Source organism: Cyprinus carpio, chromosome B10 (assembly GCF_018340385.1).
Source record: "Cyprinus carpio isolate SPL01 chromosome B10, ASM1834038v1, whole genome shotgun sequence".
NCBI lineage: Eukaryota > Metazoa > Chordata > Actinopteri > Cypriniformes > Cyprinidae > Cyprinus > Cyprinus carpio.
The window spans coordinates 2744426-2757442 of record NC_056606.1 but is presented as its reverse complement, the minus strand read 5'-3'; the positions used below and the strand labels follow the sequence as shown (position 1 = coordinate 2757442).

General features: G+C 36.2%; 1 protein-coding gene across 1 annotated transcript; it reads left to right on the top strand.

Moving 5' to 3' along the window:
* The first annotated feature begins 1705 nt into the window (after positions 1-1705).
* On the top strand, positions 1706-13000 carry slc38a9 (solute carrier family 38 member 9). The gene is made up of 15 exons (XM_042732093.1): positions 1706-1791; positions 4072-4185; positions 4641-4770; positions 5962-6080; positions 6372-6435; positions 6515-6608; positions 7054-7224; positions 7337-7393; positions 8333-8530; positions 8632-8739; positions 9112-9218; positions 10137-10250; positions 10350-10498; positions 11443-11532; positions 11768-13000. The coding sequence occupies exons 2-15, from the start codon at positions 4103-4105 to the stop codon at positions 11931-11933; spliced, it is 1650 nt and encodes a 549-aa protein (XP_042588027.1). The 5' UTR covers positions 1706-1791; positions 4072-4102; the 3' UTR covers positions 11934-13000.
* The last annotated feature ends 17 nt before the right edge of the window (positions 13001-13017 follow it).

Below are 13017 nucleotides of genomic sequence, written 5' to 3'. Positions count from 1 at the left end.
GATTTAAATTCTCTAAGACACTTTTGTTGGTAAAAGTCATATGCGAGTAGGCCAACTATCATGAATTCACACCTGAGAAGACAAAGGCCTGCATAATGAGCTGCATAATGAGCCATTCAGTCAGCTGTGTCACTGAGAGGGATGAGTTACAAGAAAGAATGTGAGGACAAAATAAATGTATATCATTTTATGTTTGTAGTTTATTTAGAATATATTTAATTATCCCACAACATAAATTTAATATTCACTTGTGAGTGCAGTTAAACAGTTTATTAGGAACAATCAAAGCTGACTTTCAAACTGAATTTTTTGCATCATTACTCCAGTCACAACAATCCTTCAGAAATCCTTTTAACAATCTTATTTTCTACAAAAAAAATTTATTGTTATTATTATCATTTATTGTTATTATTATTATTATTATTATTATGTTGAATTAAGAGAGCTGAGAATATTTTTTTTTAGGTTTTTTAGGGGATAAATTGAAAGAACAGCAATGATTGTTACATTTGTTACAGTTACATTTATTGGTACATTTATATTATTTACATCAAGCTTTTTGAATGGTATAGTAGTGTATATTGTTATTGAAACTTCATAATATTTCACTTGATTATACATTTAGTCAGGAATTATAGTTTGGATAGTTTTTGGAAAAAGTCTAACTAGTAAATGTTTACTCACGCTATGTAAAACTAGTACAAGTATATAAATAAATAAGAGACTTCACTCAGCGTTTTTACATAGTGAACTCTCACTGAATAAAGTGCTTCATTCTTTTTTCTGAGGAAATCCAAAATCTCAAATCCTCAACCATATCACATCTTTTGGGGGTGAATTATGTCTTATTCTCCTACTCATCGGAAGCAAAACAGTAAAATAAAAAAAAACCTGAAGAACAGTCTCACCAAGGTAAATTCTCTTCTGTTGTGGAAAAGGCTGATTCAAAAGCCAAGCTTTCTCCAGAAACATTATTTCGAAGAAGTGCCATGGCGCTAAGGTCGAATTAGAAGATAATGATGGAGACGGAAAACCGACATCGCTTGTTTTCATATGGATTACTTTATCACAGAATATTTGTTTTCGGCAGCACTTGTTTAGTTTAAAAGTAGACATGTCAGGCTTTCAATAGATATCTCTCTCATGTTAAAATACATTATAACACGGATTGTTTCCTGCTTTTTCTACATGCATTATTACAATTCAGAGAGATGAGCTAAAGTCTCATGTTCCTTTAACCTCTGGAGGCAGCTTTTTCTTTGTCTACCTAGGGTTCAAACAGCCAACGTCACTGGTCTGACCATCAAGACACGAGTTTTTATTTTTGTTATTATAAAAAAAAAAAAAAATCATGTTACTTCTGAAGGAGTTTGTTTAATCTTCTCCGAAATTAGACAGTAAAACTCTATGAAACTTGACACGGACAGAGTCACGGTCACCCTTAAAAAGAATGTACTGAAAATGTCATGTCACCTCTGAATGAATTTCAATAATCCCTGTATAAAAATCGCTCATGGCAATGCTCAGTGTCATAATGTATTGGACGGAGACTTTGTGTTTAATTTTCTCCCAAATTAGACAGTAAAAGTCAGTGAAAGTTGACAGAGTCATGGTCGTTCTAAAGAAACAACTAATAAAAATGTAAATTTAAAAATTAATGAACCGTAAAAAAACATAAATAAATTTCAAAAAACATCAGCATATCTCAGCACCATGTGCCGTTTAAAAACCGAATTTCCTTTCAAAAAACATCTGTTTGTCTCAGCAGATTGTCGGCTTTTGACTGGTTTGGTAAGTATATAATTCAACATTTCTGTTTAGACATTTCATCTGAATACTAAAGCAATTCGAAATCTCCGTGTGAAGCTCATGGCTACCTGTGTAGATATCCACATAAACGTACTCTACACTTTTGTTTATGACCCATATTGAGCTGATGCATGGACTTTTGAGTTAATTTATTGTATTCAGTAATGGTCGCATGGAGTTCTTGTTCTGTTTATTTCGTTTTAGTTTAAATGAATACTTTAGCATGGCTTAAAATGATGCACTCACACATTCACATTCTTACCAGATTTCACCTGTTTATACCATCATGTGTATTGCATATAAACTGCAGATGTTAGTTTCCATTTAGAGAACAGAAAGTGTATTATTGACACATTGGATATGAAAGAGTGTTGTCCATAGCAACTGCATGGCTCATATAATGACACCTGATGTCATATGACTTTCAGAAGTGCCTTCAAACAGCAGAGAGGATGTTATAAACTTCAGCTTTTCTAACTCAACTCAAACAGTGAATAGCTTATATGCAGAAGTAAAAGAATGAGTCTTAATGATCTGCTCACAGAACGCGTTTTGTTTGTCGAGAATCCAAACAACAGGAAAGACCATCTACTTGCATTGCGCTCTTACCCTTTTCTCTTAATCAGGATTAATCAAAGTGTTGATTAGGTTTTCTGTTTCTGAGTGGCTTTGCTTCTGGGTGCTGAAAATGTAGATGATGTTCATTATAATTGTATTTTTTTAACATTTTAACTTTTATTTAAAATTCAGTTGATATCAAATTTGACATACATACAGATATATATATATATATATTGACCAGTTGTGTGTACGTTATGTGTGTGTGTGTGTGTGTGTATATATATATATATATATATATATATATATATATATATATATATATATATATATATATATATATATATATATATATATATATATATATATATATATATACACATACATGCATACACACACACACACACACTACTGGTCAAAAGTTTCGGATTTTTAATGATCAACTATTTATAATGTTTTTTACAGGAGTTTCTTATGCTCATCAAGGCTGCATATATTTTATCAAAAATACAGGGAAAAATGCAATATTGTGAAAAATTATTATGATGTAAAATAACGTTTTTCTATCTTAATATACATTAAAATGTAATTTTATTTCTGTGATGCGCAGCTGAATGTTCAGCATCATGACTCCAGTCTTCAGTGACACGTGATCTTCAGAAGTCAGTCTAATATGATGATTTGTTATCAGTGCTGGAAACTGTTGTGCTGCTTGATTTTATTTTTTTGTTTTTTGGAACCTGTAATACTTTTTTTCAGGATTCTTTGATGAATAAAAAGTTAAAAAGAAGATCATTTATTTAAAATAAAAATCTTTTCTAACAATATACACTACAGTTCAAAGGTTTGGGGTCAGTAAATTTTTATTCTTTTTTTTTTTAAGAAATTAAAACTTTTATTCAGCAAGGATGTTTTAAATTAAGAAGTGATAGCAAAGATTTATACTGTTAGAAAAAAAACTATTTTAAATAAATGCTGTTCTTTTTAACTTTTATTCATCAAAGAATCTTGAAAAAAGTATCGCAGTTTTCCAAAAATTATTTGGCAGCACAACTGTTGCCAACATTGATAATTCTAATAATAAATCAGCATATCAGAATGATTTCTGAAGGATCATGTGACACTGTAGACTGGAGTAATGATGATGGAAATACAGCTTTGATCACAGAAATAAATTACATTTTGAAAATATAAAAAAAAACAAACAATTAATATTATAATGTAATTTTGCAAGATTACTGTTTTTTTTTGTTTTTTTCTGTATTTTTGATCAAATAAATGCAGCCTTGATGAGCATAAGAGACTTCTTTAAAAAATATCACAAGTCTTACTGATCCCAAACTTTTGATCGGTAGTGTGTGTGTGTGTGTGTGTATTAACTTATCTTCCCTGATCCATATCATCTGGAGTGTAAGTGTTCAGCCAGACATTTCCACATTACTCACAGGACAGGAATCTCTGCTGTTGTTCTGTGTTCTCTAATGTGAAGTGACGCTTTAGAGTCTGTGTGTGACATGTCTCATCATGTCTTATCCAGTTATTTGTATGTGCAGGGTTTAAAGTGTCATTACACACGTAATGTTTTCCCACAGGAAATTTGTCTGTAGGTTTCATCCTCCCTGGCTGTTACTGTGTTGATTTTGAGGAGGATATCATCTCATGGTTTGGTATTCTTCTGTGTTCTGTGTTTGTCCATCTTTACAGGTGATGACGGTTTAAACGAAGCACAAGCATCATGGACGAGGACAGTAAACCGTTACTAGGATCAGTGCGAGCTGGGGAGTATTACACCGATTCGTTGGACCCCAAGCAAAGAAGGTACTGTTTTTCTGCTGGATTTAGTGTAACATCTTATTACCAATTTTTTACGTGAACTTCCAGATTTAGTAAGGAATCGTAAAGACACATGCAATATTTTAATCTTTTGAAATGTTTCAGCTATGCATTTTTTGGGGGGCGCAAAACATAAATTGATTAAACGTACTCAACAAATATTTATCATATGTAGTGCAGCAAAACATTTACTCAGAAAGTTTGTTGTTGTGAACTCAGTCTGGTTTCCTTCCAGGACTAATTAGCATCACTGGGCAGACTGAATTAACTCAGTCTGGTATTTCACAAATACTGTCTAAGATGTAGTGTTATTCACTGCACGTGTGCTTCAAAACAAAAAACCTGATGTGAACATCTTGTGAAGGGCATGTCCTGGATCAGCAGTCTCCTTCTGAGATGTTTCTGAACCACCTCACGGTCCTGTTTGCTTTGTCTTTCAGGCCGTTTCATGTGGAGCCCAGAAACATAGTGGGGGACGAGGTTCAGGAGCGGGTGTCCGCTGAAGCTGCGGCGCTGAGCAGCAGGGTTCATTACTACGGCCGTCTGACAGCCTCTTCTGACCGACTGCTGGTGTGGCCTTTCACTACAAATACCTCTGCATGTTTCAAATCTGTGTCTGGACAAACAAACATCAGAATATCTGCGGGTTGTTTATTAGGCCTGTTGTGATTATTTGCAAAAACTACAGTCATCGTGCACATCAAATCATATATTTCCACAAAAACACAGGATTTTTAAGTAAACGAAACCGATGCCATTTGTTTGAGAATGCTTAGGTTTCACTTTTTAATTATTCATTTTCTTTTTAACATTTGCACAATGGCAAATATTTTTGTTCGTTGCGTGTTATACATGTTATCAAGTTAATGGCACAGAAAAGGAGATAAGCTACTAACACTAGCTGTACAGATGTAAAGGTGCGATCACATTAGTGAAATTTGTCAAAAAAACTGTTTTTAAAAATGTAATAATGCATGAAGCACAGCTCTCATATAATCCACTTTCAAACCAAGCAGCTTACTGTTGGTCTACACAGCAAATCATAGCGTATTACTTCTGTCAAATACTCACACCAACTCAACGGTCTTCCTTTGTGTGAAGTTAAGGCTTTTGGGTTTAGTCAGACCTCCTTAAAATGACACAAAGTTTTCAACACAGTTGTGAATCATTCAGAATGAATCATTCGGTCTACATCTGTCCAATATAAGTTTACAAATCCTTAAAGCAGTGGTTCACCCTAAAGTCATCCTTTACTCACTCATGTCTTTCAAAACTGGTAGAACCGTTTTTTTTTTCTGTGAAACCAAACACAGGTTTGGAGTGACATGAGAGTGAGCAAACAATGACAGAATATTCATTTTTATCCACTGTGACCTAAACGGTGTGCATATTTATATTCAAGTTAGTCTCGAGCCAAAATTTCACGATTGTGAGTTTATCCTGCTTTTTGAGGAAGTCAAACCCTCTTCATGCTGTGCCTTATTTCACAGATATCTGTGAGCAGTCTGTTGTTTTGTTTCTGTGTATAATTGAATTAGCCTGTGGCTTTGATTTCCTTTTTTGTTTTGCCTGGTTTGGTTTGTGGGGGATGCATCTCTAAAAACAGATTAACACAGTCTTTAACCACAAACTCAGCTTTCCGGCAGTATTTCAGAACAATGCATCATTTGTTTGGGGACTCCTGAAGTAGAAAACTAGTCTTGTAGAATATAAAAGGTACTGTGATGTAATGCATTTGTTTACGTGCCTTATCTTTATCAGGTACCTCCAGATCATGTGATTCCTTCTCCTGAGGACATCTATATCTACAGCCCCTTGGGAACAGCGTTCAAAGTGCATGGGGGCGACAGTACTCCCAAAAACCCCAGCATCGTCACAATGTAAGACCGCCCTGAAAAAAGGCTTTTAATGCATTGCTTCTGCACACAGAGCTATGAAGCCCTGCCACAGGACAGGTTTAGCTGTGGACTACAGTGCCAGAGCTATACTGTGTGAAACGATTCAGAGCTAGAATCAGAAAACTGAACAATACTTGCATTATTAAATATTCATGATCTTTAAACAGCACAGTTATTTAAGAGTTAAGACCAGCAGAATTTACATGGTGACATTTCCAAAAACTCCTTTTGATTTAAATGATTGAGTGTGTGTGTGTGTGTGTGTGTGTGCAGCTTTGCCATATGGAACACCATGATGGGAACTTCTATATTAAGTATGCCATGGGGAATAAAACAAGTAAGTTTACACCTTATGTGTTTCCTTTCCTCACTGCAGGCTGTTAATGAAGGTAAATTATTTTTTGTTCTGTTTCTAGGCTGGCTTCACTCTGGGCATCATCATTATTGTTCTTATGGGCCTGCTGACGCTCTACTGCTGCTACAGAGTATTGAAGTCCACAAAGTCCATACGTAAGCCAACCACATGACCGCTCTCAAATAAACAGCCAGTCTTTCACAGCCCCAAAACAGAAGGCTCAAGTTATGAGAGATCGAGTGATTCAGTGTAGCTCTTAGACAGAAACATCCATTATGGGCTTAAGATCTTTATATGATGGTTTTATGCACCTAATTTTTTAGGGGACAAATCTGGTACTACTTTATGTGATTGTATATAAAGTTTGTTTGATACACAAGGGTTCAGATCCTGAGTATTACAGTTGTAAGACTGTACTGGGAGTTTTGTTTTGTTTATGAAGCCATAGTTTAACAACCTGCTAGATCTGTCTTCATATGTTCCTGCATTATTGCCAACAAAATCAATTTCTCCATGAGATGTTGACTTCTGTAAGCCTGCGTTCTCTGCGAGCAGGTGTTTCGCGTGAATCCTGTGTAAAGTGCAGCTCTGTGTTTGCAGCGTATGTCGATACCTCAGACTGGGAGTTTCCTGATGTGTGTAAATATTACTTTGGGGGATTCGGAAAATGGTCAAGTCTCGTCTTCTCACTGGTGTCACTGATCGGTGCGATGGTGGTCTACTGGGTCCTCATGTCCAACTTCCTGTTCAATACAGGAAAATTCATTTACAGTGAGTGTTTGTTCTCCCCGCCCTTCCTCATATGTTTTAATGCCCATTAACTGCTGGACAGATGTTTTCTAGGAAGGTCTGAATAACTGCTGTATCTGTATATTTCTCACAGACTATGTTCACAATGTCAACACATCAGATACGTTTGGCACAAATGGAACAGATAGAGGTAAGTGGTCACATTGATTTTTATTATTATTAATTAGTATGAAGTCATGAGCCTAGTCTCTTTGGATTCCTTGAGCCTTGGAGAGTCCAATGATACCCAGAGTTCAACACTGCATTTTGTTTGACTGTATCCTGGTAAGTGTGATTGTGAACGTTCATTCAGGATATGTATTCAGAGACATCTAGTGCGTGATTGCTTGAGTCAATCTTTTATATTCACCTGTGTTGCTTATCTGCCATTTTTTTATTTCATAGAGAAGGTTTTACCAATCCTCTTTAATTCTGAATATTCTCCTGCTGGCTAGGAGACTAATTTAGCTAAATTGGAAATCCAAAATGCCTCCTACATATTCTCGTTGGCTGTCAGTCTTTATTTTATTAAGTCAGAATAGATACGATTCTTACTCAAGAAGTTTTGGAAGTTGTGGGGTCCACTCTTTCAGTATATTAAGGAGAGTAATTCTTCACCCAGTGCTGATGAGGACGTTTGGGCCTGGTGCGTATGGAGTAAGACTGTCACAAACAGCTTGAATAACTGACTTTTTATTCTGACTGTGTTTTGCTTGTTCTAGGTTTTTTGTGATTAATTATTGTAATTGATATCAGTGAAGTCTTGTTTTTATTAATATTGACCGTGACAGACTGTTTAAAAATACTTTATTTTTTTTATATTCTTTGCCCCATTTAATTTTCAGACAATTAATCCCTGGATTTATGATATTCCAAACCATTTTTCTGTCACTTTCACAAATCTGACTATGAAGATCACTAAAGGCAATAAAAAAAAAAGTTTAAAAAAAAAATATATTATAAAAAAATACAAATCCAGTCCAGTATTGGAATCAGTATGTTTTTTTAGACATGCTGATTTAGCTGCGTTTCATGTGCTTGACCATTCATTCAGAATAACATCGTGTGTTTCTCCGGTCTCTTTCACCAGTGATATGTCCATATCCAAACTTGGATCCGGACGGAGACAGCAGCACTCTCCAGTACTATGTGAGTGATAACAGCACAGGACCGGTGTTTGATCGCTGGTGGAGTAAAACCAACACCATCCCGTTTTACCTCATTATTCTGCTGCTGCCGCTGCTCAATTTCCGCTCCGCTTCCTTCTTCGCCAGGTTCACCTTCCTTGGTATGGCCTTTATTTTCCCAGCTAGAGTGGTAATATGAACAGCAGCTTGTGTTTTGCTCCATCAGCTGCATCTACTGTGAGGTTTTCATTTATTTTCACAGGGACCTTGTCAGTGGTTTATCTCATCTTTTTGGTCACATATAAAGCCATTCGACTGGGCTTTCACCTGGACTTCCACTGGTTTGATTCATCAGTGTTTTTTGTTCCAGGTAGAGGCATCTTTTTTTTGTTTATCACTAATTTTAAAGGGATATTTATGGTTGTTTATTCACTTCCATTCACATGACTTGCCCACTGCAGTGAACTTCACAAAGCGTTGTGTAGGTGAAGCGTTGTAATGTAAAAGTTTCAAAAACCCATTTGCCTTTGAATGTTTTGAATTCATCCAATGATTGGTGGAAGAAAATTGTATGACGTTAAAATGATGATTAAATGGCCGTTACCAGTGCAAAATCAGGTACTCAAGTTTGAGTGGTTTTTCTTCCCAAGCTGTCTGGAGGCAATCAGTCATGTGAAAGCGTGAATTAGCACTCACTGTTCTCTGTGTGACGTGTGCTTGTCTTTATCTCTGATTGATGTAGAGTTCAGATCGCTGTTTCCTCAGCTGACTGGGGTTCTCACACTAGCATTTTTCATTCACAACTGCATCATCACGCTAATGAAGAACAACAGACATCAAGAAAACAATGTGAGTGTTCTCACACATCAGTGTGTTATTACTGACTCGAAGCATCATTTCTGTCCTCGCAGGACTAGTTCCATATTCCATACATAACAGAAAGTTTCTTTTCTGCTTCAGAGAAACTAAAATATGTTTAGTGCTGCAAAAAAGACTTCATGCTGTACTTTGTACAAAGGGAAAATGGAGATGAGTCACTGTGGTCAAGAGTGAGTGTTCAGGAAGATCAGAAAGAACCTGACAGTCAGCCAAACTACGAGCGTTTTTCTGTCTATGTCATGTTTTTGTGTGTGGTTTGGCCATAGCACTTCATTGCACAATGTCCAGTCCCTGAGCAAACATAGGGATTGTTCGTTGTGACAACGGGAAGATATGAAGACAAATAATTATTTTGTAAGATTTATATTAGGTGAATTCTTACAAAACCTTTCAAGAGCACTCTGGTCACATTTTAAAATGTTTTGAAAAGAGTCTTATTCTGATCGAGGCTGATCAAAAATATAATAAACATGATATTACTGTGAAATATTAACACCATTTAAATAGCTGTTTTTTTTATATTGTACTATCTGTTAAACTGTAATTTATTCCTGTGATGCGCAGCTGAATTTTCAGCATAATGACTCCAGTCTTCAGTGTCACATGATCTTGCTGATTTGCTGCACAAGTTGTGCTGCTTAATTTTTTTGTGGGAGTATTTTCATTATATGTTTTGGTAACAAAGTAAAAGTCTTTGCTGTCACGTTTGATCAGCTGAACGCATCCTTGATGAAGAAAACTAAAACCAAACGCTAAAAAACTAAAAATAGAGTTTTATTTATCAGCATTGTAAAATATTGATATTCCATAGTAGTCTAGTGAAATGTCTGCGACTCATGATTAGTGTTGTGTGTGAGCTGTGGTTCAGTAGTGATGCTGTGTTGGCAGGTGCGGGATCTGTCGCTGGCGTACCTGCTGGTGGGGTTAACGTACCTGTATGTGGGCGTGCTGATCTTTGCTGCTTTCCCATCACCACCGCTGTCTAAAGAGTGCATTGAACCAGTAAGACTGAGCATGCAGCTGTAATATCATATCATGCTTCAAAATGAGCCGATTGAGGTGCATTCATTAATAATGACATTGTCTCGTCCTCTGTTACAGAACTTTCTGGATAACTTCCCCAGCAGCGATATCCTGGTTTTCTTCGCGAGGACTTGTCTTCTGTTCCAGATGACCACCGTGTATCCTCTGCTGGGGTACCTGGTGCGCGTGCAGCTGATGGGGCAGCTCTTTGGGGACCATTATCCCAGGTGAGTTATAACTGTGTATGATAATGAGTTATGACTGATGGGCGCATATGAAATCTTTTGTTTTAAATAAGTGCTTTGTTACAAAATCATGTTATCCCAGTTAAAACCTTAAACCAGTATGTTTAAAAGTATGTTTTTAGTCAGTTTTTATTGGAATTTGCTTGTAAAAGTGTTAAACATATTTGTAGAACTTACAAAAAATGTTGTATTTACTGATTACTGCAGTTACGTGGTTTTAACCAGCAGCTGTCCTCACCGAGTAGAGTTTCAGTCGCTTCAAAACCACAAATCAGTTTAATTAACTGTTTGGCAAAATGATTCAGATTTTTGCTTCTCCCAGCTTTATAGCTTCATGACACATCCACTGAAACAACTGAGAAGTGAATCTTTTTGGCTGTTTGTTTGAAATGAAGGTGAATTCTCTGAATGGAAAAGGTGGTGTGGGGGAATCATCCTTTATAGAGATAATACATAAATATGAAGAGATTGAATAATGCGACCTTATGTCTCATGTGGGACAGAGAGGATTAACAGAATAATGTCACAAGGACTACTTCTGAATATTAAAGCACACTTTACAAAATAGCTGAGATAATGTAACATTTAAAACAGTTGCCACATCTATTTTTTTATCCTTTAAAGAATTAAACACATTTTTGAGATGTGCGTTGCACATTATGGAACAAAAGAGGAAAATGAAATGATTAATTTTAGACTGAGTGGCCTTATTCTTTTAGAAGGTGCTGTTTCAAAGTTATTAATAACATAATGTGACATAATAACATAAAATTACAACCCCCATGTAAATGCCCTGTACTCAGTAATTTCTCAGAGTGATGTGTTGGAGCTGGAAGAGGTGCTTGTAAATCAAACAAGAACGATCTCAAGGGTTTGTCTGTATGGAATGTATTGACATTATTGATGCCTTGTCTTTCCATTTCTAGTTTCCTTCATGTGTTTATTCTGAACATCTTTGTTGTGGGAGCTGGAGTCCTAATGGCCAGGTTTTACCCCAACATCGGCTCCATCATCAGGTAAGAGAGACCGTTTCCTACTTCCTTTTTTAAAACAGGAACTAAGTGTCATTATTTCTCAAACTGTGCAGAGCCTGTGTGTATACAGCAGTACTTTCAATGAAATCTTTCTCTTCCACACACCAATAGACACCACTTGATCCTGTTATTTCATGTTGTACACAATCTGTATTGTGTGAAGCGCTGTAGGAATGAAGGTGACTCGATGGCTTTGTAATCGTTGGTTTCCTCTCAGGTATTCGGGGGCCATATGTGGCTTGGCTCTGGTGTTTGTGCTTCCCTCTCTGATCCACATGATCTCGCTCCAGCGCAGAGGTGAGTTACGCTGGCCCTCTGCCGTCTTCCACGGCTTCCTCGTCGTCCTCGGCGTGGCCAATCTGTTCGGCCAGTTCTTCATGTAGCATGCTGTGCCTTAAATGAACCGCAGGCGTCTGTGTTTACCTGATGGAAGAGGAACTCTGTGTGCTGGGAACGGTTCCTTGGGTGCTTCTCACAGGAATGAAGTCATGGTTCTGGAAGTACTAACCAACTTATCAAGTACCTCTGAATTTCATTACAAGAAACTCACTCAAATGCACCAAATTTAAAAGGGTTTAATTAAAGCTATGCATTTATCATATTGTTTTTAGCAGCTCTTATTAGCTCAAGAAATGCTTTTTCTGCAGGGCTTCAATCGTTCAGTTGTTTTTAAATGTATTTCAGTTTTCTTCAATCACTAAAATCACCGTCTTGCATCAACATGCGCTTCCTCTCAATTCGAATCGTGCATACATTGTTTTTGCATGTAATGATCAGGTTTTTTTTATTACTAGAACTTTACTGAATGCCAGTGAATTCTGCGTTTACATTCAAAATCAAGTTCTTAAATTAGGACCTTGCTAGTGAAATGTAACCTGCTTATAGTAATTAATGGATACATAAAGGGAAACAAAAGTCTTTAGGTGTGGTTTCAGGTCACATGTTTTGAATGGCTGTTTGTTACTGATATTGAGTCTTTGAGTGTGCTGATGCGTTCTGTGTGAGTTCATGTCACTTTATGAAATATGTGCACATCAGTAAGGGAAGCTTAACTTTGCACACTTTTGGGAGATTCCAAAGCTCGAGTCACTTTTAAGTGTTTTTACATTTATGTCAATTTCTGTCTTGTGAATTTTTAAACAATTAAATTAAGTGAGCTCTTTAGAAAAAAAATTGAAAGTAATGCATTTTACAGGATAAATTGAACCCAGCTCACAATATCTTAACAATTAAAACCTATAAAACTCCAATAAAGTGTTGTTTGCAATATAGTGTTTCCTTTACGATTTCCACTCATTTAAAACCTGATTAAAGTTTGTCAACTGAGTAAATGTTTTCATATCACAGCCAAGCATTTTTTTATAAAGTGTCAGAAGAACAAAACTACATGCTTCCAAAACTGTTTTAAATGTGTTTTGTGATTAAAAAGAATAAACTTTGTGTAATTGTTGGTTTGTTATGGTTGAT